The following is a 16,046-nucleotide window of genomic DNA, read 5'->3' on the forward strand; positions in this document are numbered from 1 at the left end:
CCTGTCTGATGAGAGGTGTATTGGATTTATATTACATTTATTTGTGGGTTAGGGGATACACCAGGCTCCAACAGCTGATATGCCTACAAAAGACCTGAGGAGGAGACAGAATGCTACTTCAAGGGATATGAAACACTTTCTTTTGGGCATAGGAGTTTCCATATTTCTACAGGGCTAAGTCTTAGGGTTTTTTCCCTGCTAAGAAGAGAACCACCACAAACCTAGGAAACCAATGCAGAACATAGTTTCCTGTGAAAAAGTGCATATTTAGTATTTTTGCAAGCTCACAGTTCGATTAGCATTTCCCACATTTATACATGTTAAGAACTAAATGAACAGACCATAGTATGGACTGATCATTTTGCCAAATGTAGCTTTAAAATGGAAAAAAAAAATCTTTGCAAGGACAAAGGAGATATATTAATATATAGGCTCAAAGTTCTTAAGACTATAATACCTACCATTCACTTTTCTTAATATATTCTTCTGTTACGTTTCTTTAGTGCATATATCTTCGTGGGATCACGTTTTCTTCTATAGGTCCACAGTATATGCATACAAATGCTCTTCTTATTCATTAAATGTTATTCTATTTGAAGCAGTTTTGATTTAAATTACGTTATGAGTTTTAAAATATGTTTCCAAGGCTTTTATGCAGCAAAACCATACACTAAAATACAATTGTATATCACCTAAAAATGAGACTTCACAGTTCAAGTTATCAGTTTTTTATATATTCAGTATGACACTGATGTAAAAAAAAAAAAAAGACAGTGATTATAGCTCCTTTTGTGAGTATGGGGGTGGGGGGGTCACCATTTGGAATGGTCTTTTTTCTTTCCTTTTTTATTTTTTTCCATTTTCAAGGACCATTGTCTTAGCTTTTTTGGTTATTGCTTTTTTTCTTTTTTTTTTCTTTTTTTTTTTTAAGACCATTCCATTTCTTTATTTTTTTAAACATCTTAAAGTCATAAGGACTTATATGCAAAGCAGTCATACACTGTATCATTAAAACCCATACGTAAAATACGTACACAAATCCAACAAAAGGCTAGTACATAGTAAAGCCTAAGCATACTACTATGCAATATTATGAATACATAACTTTAGAGACTTCAGTTTAGTACTGTTATCTATTCATTTCTGAAAACATTCACAAAGATTTTAAATGCAAATTTTCATTCCATATCTGGAATAGAACAAAAATTATCTATGTTATAACAACTCTTGGTCTTTTTTTTTTTTTGACCAATTCATTAAATTACAAAGAATCCAAAGAATTCTCTAACTTTCAGGAGAAGTATGTAATAAAAACATTGCATATGTTCCTAATAAGATGTCTTTAGCAATCATTTACTGAAACTCAAACATGAATCTGGCAAAATACAGGATTGATCAGCTGCTTTTTAGTCTATTTCTGAAATCCAACTTCATCACATTTACCAAAAAACTTTTTAGTACAAACAAGCAAAAGTACATTAGGTAATACTAATGCAATGTAGGTACAGTTCCAGCACTTTCTCTGATCAGTTGAATCATCTTCTCCATGAACGAGATTCATTATCCTCTTCCTCTTCATCATCATCTTGAAGCAATGAATCATCCACCAAGGATTCTTCCTGAAACTTCAAAAGAAAAATGTTAGGCTCCATTTCAGAAAAGTCAGAGAATGTAAAAGATCAAAACAAAAAGTAGACTTCTGCTACACAGACTTAAATGAGGAGAAAGATTATATGTGGACATTCCCTTTTATACGTGAAACAGAAAATGAAAGTTACTTCTAATCTGAGTTCTTCAAGATTGACTTCATATTCACACTTATGGTACTGTACCACTTGGTGGCACCAAACGGTAGAACTTTTTGATACAGTATCCCGCAGTATTCTTCCCAACAAGTTAAAGAAGTATGGGCTGGATGAATGGACTATAAGGTGGATAGAAAGCTGGCTAGATCATCGGGCTCAACGGGTAGTGATCAATGGCTCCATGACTAGTTGGCAGCAGGTATCACGCGGAGTGCCTCAAGAGTCAGTTCTTGGGCCGATTTTGTTCAATATCTTCATTAACGATCTGCAGGATGGCGTGGATTGCACCCTCAGCAAGTTTGCAGATGACACTAAACTGGGAGGAGTGGTAGATACACTGGAGAGTAGGGATAAGATACAGAGGGACCTAGACAAATTAGAGGATTGGGCCAAAAGAAATCTGATGAGGTTCAACAAGGATAAGTGCAGAGTCCTGCACTTAGGACAGAAGAATCCCATGCACCGCTACAGACTAGGGACCGAGCGGCTAGGCAGCACTTCTGCAGAAAAGGACCTAAGGTTACAGTGGACGAGAAGCTGGATGTGAGTCAACAGCTTGCCCTTGTTGCCAAGAAGGCCAATGGCATTTTGGGATGTATAAGTAGGGGCATTGCCAGCAGATCGAGGGACGTGATCATTCCCCTCTATTAGGCATTGGTGAGGCCTCATCTGGAATACTGTGTCCCATTTTGGTCTCCACACTACAAGAAGGATGTGAAAAAATTGGAAAACGTCCAGCAGAGGGCAACAAAAATGATTGGGGGGCTGGAGCACATGACTTATGAGGAGAGGCTGAGGGAACTGGGATTGTTTAGTCTGCGGAAGAGAAGAATGAGGGGGAATTGAAAGCTGCTTTCAACTACTTGAAAGGGGGTTCCAAAGAGGATGGATCTAGACTATTCTCAGTGGTACCAGATGACAGAACAAGGAGTAATGGTCTCAAGTTGCAGTGGGGGAGGTTTAGGTTGGATATTAGGAAAAAGTTTTTCACTAGGAGGATGGTGAAGCACTGGAATGGGTTACCTAAGGAGGTGGTGGAATCTCCTTCCTTTGAGGTTTTTAAGGTTAGGCTTGACAAAGTCCTGGCTAGGATGGGTTTCAGAGTAACAGCCGTGTTAGTCTGTATTCGCAAAAAGAAAAGGAGTACTTGTGGCACCTTAGAGACTAAACAATTTATTTGAGCATGAGCTTTCGTGAGCTACAGCTCACTTCATCGGATGCATACCGTGGAAACTGCAGCAGACATTATATACACACAGAGATCATGAAACAATACATCCTCCCATCCCACTGTCCTGCTGGTAATAGCTTATCTAAAGTGGTCATCAAGTTGGGCCATTTCCAGCACAAATCCAGGTTTTCTCACCCTCCACCTCCCCACACACAAACTCACTCTCCTGCTGGTAATAGCCCATCCAAAGTGACAACTCTCTTCACAATGTGTATGATAATCAAGGTGGGCCATGTCCAGCACAAATCCAGGTTCTCTCACCCCCTCCAAAAACCACACACACAAACTCACTCTCCTGCTGGCAATAGCTCATCCAAACTGACCACTCTCCAAGTTTAAATCCAAGTTTAACCAGAACGTCTGGTAAGTTCTTGGGTTAGTGGTTCTGTTGTGTGGTATGTGGTTGTTGGTGCTCGGCAGCTCTCCAACACCATTTTCTACGAGCCATTACCCTATCATCCCACTGAGAGTTACCAAAAGCAACTACAGCATTTGCTCAAGAAACTTCCTGAAAAAGCACAAGATCAAATCCGCACAGACACACCCCTGGAACTCTGACCTGGGGTATTCTATCTACTACCCAAGATCCATAAACCTGGAAATCCTGGGCGCCCCATCATCTCAGGCATTGGCATCCTGACAGCAGGATTGTCTGGCTATGTAGACTCCCTCCTCAGGCCCTACGCTACCAGCACTCCCAGCTACCTTCAAGACACCACTGACTTCCTGAGGAAACTTCAATCCATCCAACCACTAACCCAGGAACTTATCCTTGCAACAAAGCCCGTTGCCAACTGTGCCCACATATCTATTCAGGGGACACCATCACAGGGCCTAATAACATCAGCCACACTATCAGAGGCTCGTTCACCTGCACATCCACCAATGTGATATATGCCATCGTGTGCCAGCAATGCCCCTCTGCCATTTACATTGGTCAAACTGGACAGTCTCTACGTAAAAGAATAAATGGACACAAATCAGATGTCAAGAATTATAACATTCATAAACCAGTCAGAGAACACTTCAATCTCTCTGGTCATGCAATCACCGACATGAAGGTCGCTATCTTAAAACAAAAAAACCTTCAAATCCAGACTCCAGCGAGAAACTGCTGAATTGGAATTCATTTGCAAATTGGATACTATTAATTTAGGCTTAAATAGAGACTGGGAGTGGCTAAGCTATTATGCAAGGTAGCCTATTTCCCCTTGTTTTTTCCTACCCCCCCCCCCCAGACGTTCTGGTTAAACTTGGATTTAAACTTGGAGAGTGGTCAGTTTGGATGAGCTATTGCCAGCAGGAGAGTGAGTTTGTGTGTGTGTGTGTGTGTCCCGGAAAAAAAAAGGGGGGGGGGGTGAGAAAGCCTGGATTTGTGCTGGACATGACCCACCTTGATTACCATGCACATTGTAGGGAGAGTGGTCACTTTGGATAAGCTATTACCAGCAGGAGAGAGAGTTTGTGTGTGTGGTTTTTGGAGGGGGGTGAGAGAACCTGGATTTGTGCAGGAAATGGCCCACCTTGATTATCATACACATTGTGAAGGGAGTTGTCACTTTGGATGGGCTATTACCAGCAGGAGAGTGAGTTTGTGTGTGGGGGGGTGGAGGGTGAGAAAACCGGATTTGTGCTGGAAATGGCCCAACTTGATGATCACTTTAGATAAGCTATTACCAGCAGGACAGTGGGGTGGGAGGAGGTATTGTTTCATGATCTCTGTGTGTATATATTGTCTGCTGCAGTTTCCACGGTATGCATCCGATGAAGTGAGCTGTAGCTCATGAAAGCTCATGCTCAAATAAATTGGTTAGTCTCTAAGGTGCCACAAGTACTCCTTTTCTTCTGGCTAGGATGATTTAGTTGGGGATTGGTCCTGCTTTGAGCAGGGGGTTGGACTAGATGACCTCCTGAGGTCCCTTCCAACCCTCATATTCTATAAGCCTTCTCTAAGCAGTGCCTGCTGAAGCACACGTGCACCCCTCCCCCACTTCTATCCCACCCATTGGTGTCTCTGATCATTGAGACAGTGAGGCCACATAAAGTGCATTCAGCCCTCTACTACCGCAGTTCCTTCCACCACCAACCCAAACAACCGTAACAGGACTCTGAGGATATGACTACACTGCAATGTAAGCCCAGAGTTCAAACTCAGGATCAAGCCTAACCCCTTTTATCATCAACACACAAATTGTGCTAATCCAGGGCTTGGACTCAAGGTCGCAAGACCCCATGAGGGTGGAGGGGTCGAGCCTCATTCAAGCCAGGTCCCAGGGTTCAAGTCCTACTGCTTTGCAGTGTAGACAAAGACCCACTGGACTTGCGCTATGACAGTCTGCCAAAAACATCCCACAATCCCACGGGCCAACTTTATTTGTCCTTTGGACAGTGAAGTTTGGGGGACGGTCAAGTCTTCTCACACTAAACCATGAACAAAAGGCTAGAATAGCCACCTTTTTGGAGGGTACTAGGAAGTCTTGGATATGGGTGGCTGACCTAGGGTCCCAACCTGGGGCTCCCACCTCTGCACTATGTTTTGGGGACCCAGAGTTCAACATTTCCTAACTTGGGATTACCAACGAATATAAAACAGTCAAACCCTAAAACAACAAATCCAGGGTCTACTAACTCTAATTCTACTAACCTTGGGTTTACATTGCAGTGTAGACATACCCTGAAAAAGAGGAAAGGTGGGCAAGAATTGTGAATAAGCAGACTCATCTCATAGAAGTCTGGTAACAAGTAACCAACCTTCATTTCTTTTTTGAATGGCTCTGCATATTACTACTTAGCAGAAGTTTAACAAGTAACGCTGAGAAATCCTAGACATAGGAATGGAGTCTTAATCAAACAACGATTGCAACACTGCTCTGCCATATTTGGCATGTGCTCCAGAAGAAAGATTCAGCATGTTTAGTGAAAGTGTGCACTGACTTCCAAGTGGCAGCCTTACAAATTTCCCTGATAAGAAGATGTCTGAGTGATGCAAAAAGACATTGCTACAGCTCTAGCAGAACGAGACTGCACAGAGGGATCAGGAATTTCAAGTAACTCATAACACTGCACAATGCATTGTTTAACTCATCTGGAAACCCAACTGAATGGACACACTATGGCCCATATGATAATTTGCATAAGAAACGGTCTAGATGGCCTCTTAACACTTTTAGGTCTATCTAAATAGTATGCAAGAGCCCATGTAGCATATAAAGCATGTAACAGACTCCCATTTATTAGCATGAGGTTTCAGAAAGAAACTGTCTCATTGAAATGGATCTCAGACACTTCCATAAAAATCTGGGAGCAAGTTTAAGAACTGCCCTATCTTTGTGAAAATTTGTAAATGGCAGCTCAGCTATCAGGGCATGCAATTCACTCGCCTTCTGGCTGTGATATCAGTGATGAAGACCATGTTAGTAGATAAGCATAATAAAGAACACTTCGTCATGGTTCGAAGAATGACCTCACAGGCATAGATGAACAAGGAGTAATGGTCTCAATTTGCAGTGGGGGAGGTTTAGGATGGATATTAGGAAAAACTTTTTCACTAGGAGGGTGGTGAAACATTGGAATGCGTTACTTAGGGAGGTGGTGGAATCTCCTTCCTTAGAAGTTTTTAAGGTCAGGCTTGACAAAGCCCTGGCTGGGATGATTTAGTTGGGGATTGGTCCTGCTTTGAGCAGGGGGTTGGACTAGATGACCTCCTGAGGTCCCTTCCAACCCTGATATTCTATGATTCTATTGTCTCGGCCAAGCTGGAACAATCAATGTAATTTTTTTCCTCTCTTGTCTAATCTTCACTACTTTCTGAATCAATGGAAAGGAGAGAAAAGTATACAGAAGGCCCTTTCCCCAATGTAGAAGAAAGGCTTTTTGTTGATTTCTGTCACAAACAAGTCTATTTCAGGTTGATCCTAATGGGAAAAGATGTCATGACAACCTGATCCTTCAGGGACTGTTGTGAATCTGACAGCTGTCCCTGCTGAGATGATCTGCTAGCACACAGCCTTCCCCTGCTAAATGTGGGGCTACTGGATAGCACTCGTGACAAATGCATCAATCCTATAACCTAACTGCTTCAGCACATAACTGAAGTGAGTGAGCTCCCTCTTGTTCAGTCATGTAAGACAAAGCGGTTGTATTGTCCATTGCTACCTAGACTACCTTCCCTTGTATATGAAGAAAGAATGACTTGAGAGATGAATGGCTCTTAATTCCAACACGCTGATGTGCAAACTTTTCTCTTGAAAAACACAGAGTGCCCTTGGATTGTACACTGAGCTGTATATGGGCTCCCCCATCCAGTGTTGGAAGCATCTGTTATTGTCAATGAAAGCGAAGGAGGACTGAACAGAGCACCTATGAAAAGACTTGTTCCTCCATCACCTTCTGGTACGGACAGGCTTGAATTTAGGAAATCACTTGTTCTATTTTTAAAAACCTGTCTTCTGGAAGAAAAGCTTTTCCTGCTACTGAGATGTTGTCTACACTGAAAATTGGGTCAGACTCGAGTGTGAAAAATCCACAACCCTGAATGACACAGTTAAACCAACTAAAACTTTGTCATAGACAGCTCTAGGTCAACGGAAGAATTCCCCTGTTGATCCAGCCACCGCCTCTCGGGAAGGCAGATTACCTAAGCCACTGCTGTGCCATTGCAGCATTTTAAGTGTAGACAAGCCCCGAATCCAGTACGGAACCTATAAAGGTAATCAGCCTCCCTCAGTTGATAAGTTGGGCTAGTCAGTGTCTGAACCACAGAGGAGAATGATCCTCACTGACTAGTCAACAACTCTTGATCCTCATAAAATCTGAGGCATGGTGTTAGCTGAAGATGAAGAAAAGAGATCTGGTTGCCTCATCTTAGGTCTAGATCTGAAAGACCTTCTTATGCTCAGTCTGAAACAAAGACTGGGATTGCTGCTGCTGACACCTCTGGCTACATGCAAAATAAAAATGATGACTGTGGGTAATACTGTCTCTAGTATCTAAATGATGGAGTAGATGGTCTCTTCCTGATCGTGAGACTCAGACCCAGAGTGCGAACACTAGAGCTAGTCTCCTTCAATTTTTCCAAAAGGTCATCTGTCTCAAGTACTGAAAATACAAAAGTCCTGTTGCAGCCACGCTGGTCTCAGAACTCTGGACACACACGGTGGGTGAGGTAATATCTTTTATTGGAACAACCTCTGTTAGAGAGAGAGAGAGAAGCTTTCAAGCTTATACGTTCTTCTTCAGATCCAACGTAGATACCTCACCCACCATAAGCTCTGCCTCAGAGCAGTTAGCTTATAGCACTGAACATAAATGCAACTTTTAATAGTGTGTAACTTCTAAAGTTGTTTAATATCCTTCATTTTGTACTCTAAAAATCTTCTTTTAAAAATATGGTGAAAATATAAAAATCAGCACCTTGCTCTGTACAGCAACTCCATTCTGCAACATTAATGTGACATCTGCATAGTTCATGAACAGAAACTTCATGAGATTTAAATTACCTTTCCTTTTCATCTAAGTGTATTATGCTTAATGCTCACCTTTTTTGGTGTTACCAAATGCATTTTAAAAAAAACAGCTAAAGATTCCCTTTAAATTGATAATGTATCAAAAAACATTACACATGAAGTGCATTCTGGCAAGGTAATTGGAACAGTGTACAGAAATTGAAATAGGTTGTCAAGTTAGACTTGTGTTACAGAAAGTAAAAATGAATTTGGGATAATTAGACACTGTAAACAGAGAGAATCGGTTGAAGAATGAAGAAACAATGAAAGAAAGTAAGCTTGCGGTAAACATAAAGACAATAGGTGGTTTGGGACATATGTTCATTCCTTCCCCATAATTTTTCTCTAGTGTTGAATTCATTTGTCTCAACTGCAAAAAATACATAATTCTTAAAGGAAAAGCTTTTTAGACATCCTAGTAATTATTTTTAGGTATAGACATATTTACCATGCCTATCTAGTTCAATTTTGAACTTGATTGTAAATTGTTGAAGTGTAAAGTCTCATTTTAGACACATTGATTTGAGGGAGGAAAAATATAAAATGGGATAGATTAAGTACCTTTTGTTGTAAAGAGGCAAAGTGACTATGAACATATGAGTTAACAGATTATTTTTCAGTATACTGTCTTAAAGCTCATGGCAGCATAATACAGTAACTCCTCACTTAAAGTCGTCCCACTTAACGTTGTTTCGTTGTGACGCTGCTGATCAATTAGGGAACATGCTCGTTTAAAGTTGTGCAACGCTCCCTTACAACGTCTTTTTGGCAGCCGCCTGATTTGTCCACTGCTTGCAGGAAGAGCATCCCGTTGCAGCTAGCCAGGCTGGACCCGGTGACCTGGCAGTCCCCCATCAGCTCCCTGCTCCCCTAAGTTCCCTGTGCAGCAGCCACCCAGAAGGCTATCAACTGCCCGCACTTGAGCCGTCCCTCCCGCCACTGCCATGTGCTGCTCCCGCCCTCTGCCTTGGAGCTGCTCCCAGGAGTCTCCTGCTTGCTGGGGGGGGGAGGGGCGGAGGGGGCTAATGTCAGGGTGTGCCCCTCCCCTCTGCACCCCACTTACCCATCTCCATAGAGCGGGGGGCACACACGACAGGGCTCAGGACAGAGGGACCTTCCTGGCAGCAGCTGCTCTGGTCTTAGTCTCAGCTTGCTGATTAACCTAACAAGGTAGTGTACTTAAGAGTGGTATCAATGTACTTAAAGGGGAAATGCAAATCTCTCTCTCTCTCACACACACGGTGTGTCTCTGTCTCCCCTCCCTCCATTCGTGCTGCCTTATAGAGTGTGAGATTACATTAACAACGAGTCAACCCTTGAGGGCTCAGCTAATTGTTAGTTCATCATTTAGCAGTAAGGCATTCCCTGGGAAATATCCCACCCTCTGACTCCACCACCTCAACCAAGCTTCACAATCATCATCACTGTATACAGTATTAAATTGTTTAAAACTTATAGTGTGCGTCTGTCTGGTTTTTTGTCAGGCAAAAAAAAGTTTCCCTGGAACCTAACCCCCCGCCCCCATTTACATTAATTCTTATGGGGAAATTGGATTCGTTTAACATCATTTTGCTTAAAGTCGCATTTTTCAGGAACATAACTACAACATTAAGTGAGGAGTTACTATAGTTTGGACACATGTAATATGTTGAAGAATCATAAGAACTATTAAAACACGAGATGTACATCATCTGGTCCTCAGAGAGTCTCCCATTTTTATGTTGCCCCAACAGAGAATAAAGTTCAACTTCATTTGCGCCTCCCCCCCCCCCTTTTTTTTTTTAAATAAATTACATTGGAAAGCTTTTGTTCAAGTGGCTCTGCACATTTCCATGTATGGATATTTCTCCATACAGTGCCTGCTGGAGTGCACATGTGCTCCATCCTACCGCTCCTCTCGGTGTTTGTGAACGTTCTGAGAGGGAGGCTATGTGAGCAGCACTGTGCCCTCTAGCAACTCAGTTCCTTCCAACCACCATGGAAAACAGAAGTAAGCTGCCCTGGTCCTTTAGATATGGGGCATTTGAAGTGCCTTGTTAGATTTATAGTAGTTTATTTCTAGTACAGTTAGTACAAGGTAAGTGTATAAACTATCTGTATATAATACTATTAAGGTAGCTTCTTTTGTGTTATGGCAGAACCTCAGAAGAAAAACAACTTGAGCTTTGAGATTTTCTGGGTGTCAGACAAGCATGAGAGACTTTTGAAATGTCTGTACGAGGTACATTTGCCTCTGGGTGTTCCGTTTGCCAGACTAGCTTCCTGAATGTGTAAGGATAGGTAGACCAGGCTTCAGGTACTCTGGCTCAAAGAAGGTCTGGCTGCTAAACTAAGTTCCGGAGGTTCATCGTGACTGCAAATGAAGAGGACTGATTTGGCTTCAGTAGCTTCCTTAAGTAAGGAAACCTCAAAGTAGTGCAGATTGCTATCTGTGCAGGGTTCTGATCTTTGGAGAAAGCTACCAATGCTTCAAAAGGCACTGGAGAGAGCCTGTCAGGAAAGTCACAGAACCTAAAGCTATGTTGGTTCCAGCTACATGAGAACAGAAGTAGCAGTTGTGGGAGAAGGCAGCCACTGTTAGCAGTGCCAGATCCCACTTGTCAGACTTATCAGACCCCTCCATTGCTACTCCAGTTACAACAGTAAGCTTAAGTCTGTTCCAGGCTCTTTCAAGCCCAGTGCTGAGCGATGGAGTGTTTTCCCGGATCAGTTAGTTTCCAAGTTTGTGGAGCTGGGCCAATCCTCTGCTCCGGTTCCCAGGGCCACCATCAGATCAGAAGAGGATAATAGTAGTGGCTGATGTCCATTTTCCTCTGCCTGAGAGTCCCTTAACTTTGACTGGCAGGAACTTGGCAGGGGAAGAAATTATCTTTATCAGTTCCACAATCTGCTTCATCTGTATCTAAATCTCAGCCAACAGACTAGGACTATTAGAAACTACTGCCTATTGCCATTGTGGGGTGTTGGTTCAGTACTGCCTCAGAGGAAAGAGTGTAATCTACTGAATTATCTACCCACCCTCTTTGTCTCTTAGGGTATTACTTGTGCCCATCCAAACACACACCCTGCCTGACCCTGTTTAGCCTAGACTTCCTTAGATGAGCTGAAGTGAGTCATGAGGAAAAAAGGGGGATTCTCCATATCTGTTATGGATAATGAAGCTTGTAAACAAAAAGTCAAATACTTAGGTGAATTTAGTGGCCATAGACACTACTAAGGCAGTCAGGTATTTTCAGTTTATAAGAGATAACAAGCATAAAAGTCAGAACCATTTATTACAGAAACAATGAAAAATTTTTGATATTGGCTGGGATAAAAGCAAAACTGAAAGGAAGAAGCTGTGGACTTCATGCAGTTTGATGACCACTGCATTTTCTGAAATGTTACTCTAGACCAGGGGTCGGCAACCTTCGGCACACAGCCCATCAGGGTAATCTGCTGGCGGGCCGCGAGACATTTTGTTCATGTTGACTGTCCACAGGCACGAACCCTGGAACTCCAAGTGGCTGCAGTTCGCCATTCCTGGCCAATGGGCGCTGCAGGAAGTGGTGGCCAGCACATCCCTGCGGCCCGCCACTTCCATTGGCTGGGAACTGCGAACTGTGGCCACTAGGAGCTATGGGGGGGCCGTGCCTGCAGACAATCAACGTAAACAAAATGTCTCGTAGCCCAACAGCGGATTACCCTGATGGGCTGCGTGCCAAAGATTGCCAACCCCATTCTAGAATTTGTCTACTTAAGATCAGCGTATATGTTTCAAATACTCAGGAGTGCATGGGCTAGAAGTAATACAGAAGTTCTCTTCAAGGAAAAGCTGACATTTAAGAAATGCAAAATGCTCTTAAGGAACTTTGATTAGAAATTCATTATGTATGGGAATTTATTGAAGGAAAGAGGGGACTAGTTCAGTAATCATTAGAGAGAATGTAAATTAATGCAACCTGGTTAAATAAACAAGATAAAAGGGAAAGATAAGCCTGTATGGTTGAGAATATGACAGGAAAAAATAGCATAAGAAGTTAGATTGCTTGAACATACATATACCAAAATCATCCTGGTAAGAAGATAATTAGGAAATTTATAAAAGATCCACCCAGTTGGAAAAATTATGAACAACAGAAGACACAATGTAAAATTTCAGAGAATATTTCAGCAATGTATAGCATAAAGATTTTAGGAAGCATACAAGAGCAATGATCCACTAGAACTTATGAAAGAACAGATTTGATCCAAAACCTGCTGCTACCCTCCCTCCCACAAGCGCCACCATTGTACTGATGGCCACAACAGGACTCAAACAAAAGTCAGACCCGAAGGGGCAATTGGGGGGAAAAAAAAAAGTTAACTCCCAAGCTACAGTTTCAGTTCCAGAGAAACAAATATTCTGCATCACACCCTCTTCACTTTCAACTATGAAAAGTCAGGGAGAGTCTCACCCATTCACCAGGGTTTCACACAGTTTGTGAATTATGTTCACAGGGAAAATGCCAACATGTAGCTAGCTGGTCCCTAAACTTTTTCCCCCTTACATTAAGGAAACCTGACCAGTATTCCCACTCGTTATGTGGATAAAAGTCTGTAGACAGAGCTTCTCTTCCCCACAAGGAAGCCCCATCTGAGGTCCCTTTTCCAGGCAGGCAGCGGTTCTCTGGTACCTAGTTCTTTCCAGGACTATGAAGGGTTTTTCCCTCTACCAAGGCATTTACCACATCCAAAAACCTTCTTCTTTGCTCCCAACTTGTGTTTTCCTCCAACCCCACATCACTCTCGAGAGCTGAAGGCCCTGATTTCCAGGCTTGATGTTTCAGCAGGAGTTGTAGAATGAAACTGACTGCAGCCCATCTACAGGACAGATAATTAATCATTTTCCTGCCTCTGCTCCAGTGTTTGTAAAACCTCATTACACCCCCTCACTATGTAAACTGTAGATTACTTTACTTGCCTTTATTCTTTTTCTCAGAAGCGACTAAAATTACTGTTGATCTACAGGGTAATATATCCAGACAACTTCAGATTTCACTTTTCCTCCTTCAAGAAATTTCCTCAGCAGATCCCCACTAATAAACTAGCAAGCACTGATTGCTTTCAGAAAGAAGACAGAGACCAAGACTGAAGCCTTGCTTTCCATATTCAAGCATCTGATCTGGCTTTAAGAATCAAGAAAACAATGCTTCATTAAAATATAAATTGAAATCTAAGTGGCTATTTGCAAATTTCAATTTTGGAGGCTCCAAGAAAACACAGTCTGAACTGAAGTGGTCTCGCCTACCCCTTTTTCTAAACCTCAAAAGATTTCATCTGTTTAAGTAATGAGTACATGGGGAGACACCAATATGATATGTAAATCTGACTTCTCCTGGAAATGGAGAGATAAATGAATTAGTATCTGTCAAACATACAGCTAAGAGTAGCATAAAATTCCTCCTTTACCTATAAGGGGTTAAGAAGCTCAAATAACCTGGTTGGCACCTGACCAAAAGGACCAATAAGGGAAGTAGATCCTTTCAAATCTGTGGGGTGAGGTTTTGTTTTGTGCTCTCTTTGTTCTCTCTTGAACATAGAAGGACCAGGGTAGGAAAAACCATCTCCTAAAATTCTACCTGAAATAAACATCCAAGATTACAAAAATTGTAAGTAATAGCAAGGAAATGCGTTCGCTTATCTTTTGTTTTAGCTTGTGAATTTTCCCTAGGCTAAGAGGAAGGTTTATTCCTGTTTTTTTGTAACTTTAAAGTTTTGCCAAGAGGGAAATCCTCTGTGTTTTAAATTTTAGTACCCTGTAAAATTACCTTCCATCCTGATTTTACAGAGGTCGTTCTTTTACTTTTTCTTTATAATAAAGTTCAGTTTTTAAGAATCTGATTGGTTTTTAGTGTCCTAAAAACCCAAGGGTCTGGTCTGTGCTCATCTTGTTTACCTATTTGGTTGGTATAGGATTCTCAAGCCTCCCCAAGAAAGGGGGTGAAGGGGCTTGGGGGGCGGGATATTTTGGGGAAACAGGAACTCCAAGCGGTCCTTTTCCTGAATCTCTGTCTAGCTCACTTGGTGGTGGCAGCAGTACCATCCAAGGACAAAGTAGGATTTGAGCCTTGGGAAAGTTTTTAACCTGAGCTGGTAGAAATAAGCTTAGGGGGTCTTTCCTGCAGGTCCCCCAGAGTTCAGAGTGGGGAGGAAACCCTGACAGTATCAAATGAAAATAGTAGAAATGCTGGGTACAGCCATAACTATGAAACAGTTTATAAGAAGGTCTAGCCATGAGAGCTTCGATCTCAGACTGCCCTAGCTTAAGTTCAATTTACTTGGAAACACAGATCTTGTGGAATCTTTGAGAAATATTTCTTACTAAGGTCTTAGGCCTATGAAAAAAAATCTAAACCTAGAAAACAACCATAAGCTGATTCTGTGATTGTACTGGTTGATAGAAAAAGGAACCACCTGATATCTAGGGAGCAGGATCTTTCTTTTATCCTCTAGGTCCCAGAAGCAACGTGCATTTGGGCATACCTACTGCTCAACAAGTTTATTGCTATCAATGGTTCTATGACCCATGAAACAGAACACATGACTCAAGAAGGTGCTTTTTATCCTTTAGATTAGTTGGATTAGATTTAAAACTGAACCAGGAAATTAAGTGGAATTAAGAAGGAAACTGTTACAACCACAGTGAAAACCGCTGCACAGCAATTGTGTAGACCTGGAAGTACATAATGCAGGAGGAAGGGTCACGAAGTATGGATATGTGACAGTCGATTGGACTGAAGAGAGGAGATTAGGTAACAGCTTACTGACTGTTACAAGTCCTTTACGTGGAGAAAGATCATATTAATGTTAACAAATGAGCTAGCTATTGGTCACGATGTAGGTAAAAAAACATTTACGGAAAAAAAGTACACCTTTACGGTAGGTAAAATTCTAGCTCTGCACAATAAATGAGTTCTGTAGGAAAGAAATTAGTCAAGTCTCAAATAGTCATTTTTAGTTGTGATTGTAAATCCACTGAATTATAAAATATCAGAATACTAAAGAAAAGAAATGGGAAATATCCAAGACAAAAATACCTGAGTTTGTGGAACTGTTGAGACTGATTCAATTTGAAGGGAAAAAAAGTGTTGCAGCTTAAAAAAAAAAAACCCAAAACATTGGAAAGCCAAGGAATTTACAAGAGACTACTTAATTGTAAATACACTGAATTATAAAATAATCTCCATTGATTGTCCTGGGCATGACCCCTGGGTTTCCCCCGCACCTTAGTATGAGACACTCCTGTTTTGATAAATTACTAAATGGACCATCGAAGTTTTGTTTTTTGCTGTGAAAGAGGTACAATGCTCCTGATAGGATGTGATGGAAGATTTGAACCAATAATAGGTTCACAGTGGCAGAATGGAGAAAGCAAGCTTAGTAGTAGCACAGACAAGAAAGTACACATTATGTAATCAAACTACAAATTCACGCCCCAATGTCAAGTCACCGAAAGTATATGGTACGGGAACAAGTGGGAATCAA

General features: G+C 41.7%; 1 protein-coding gene across 1 annotated transcript in view; it reads right to left on the reverse strand.

Annotated features, from left to right (window-relative positions):
- Positions 1-1,274: 1,274 nt before the first annotated feature.
- Positions 1,275-16,046, reverse strand: part of RBM26 (RNA binding motif protein 26) — a 102,982-nt gene continuing 88,210 nt past the window's right edge. The window contains exon 22 of the mRNA XM_084646432.1: positions 1,275-1,625. Coding sequence (XP_084502558.1) covers positions 1,536-1,625 — 90 coding nt within the window. The 3' untranslated portion in view covers positions 1,275-1,535. The remainder of the gene's footprint in view (positions 1,626-16,046) is intronic.

Source organism: Lepidochelys olivacea (genome assembly GCF_965140295.1).
Source record: "Lepidochelys olivacea isolate rLepOli2 genome assembly, chromosome: 1".
In the NCBI taxonomy this organism is placed as follows: Eukaryota; Metazoa; Chordata; order Testudines; family Cheloniidae; genus Lepidochelys; species Lepidochelys olivacea.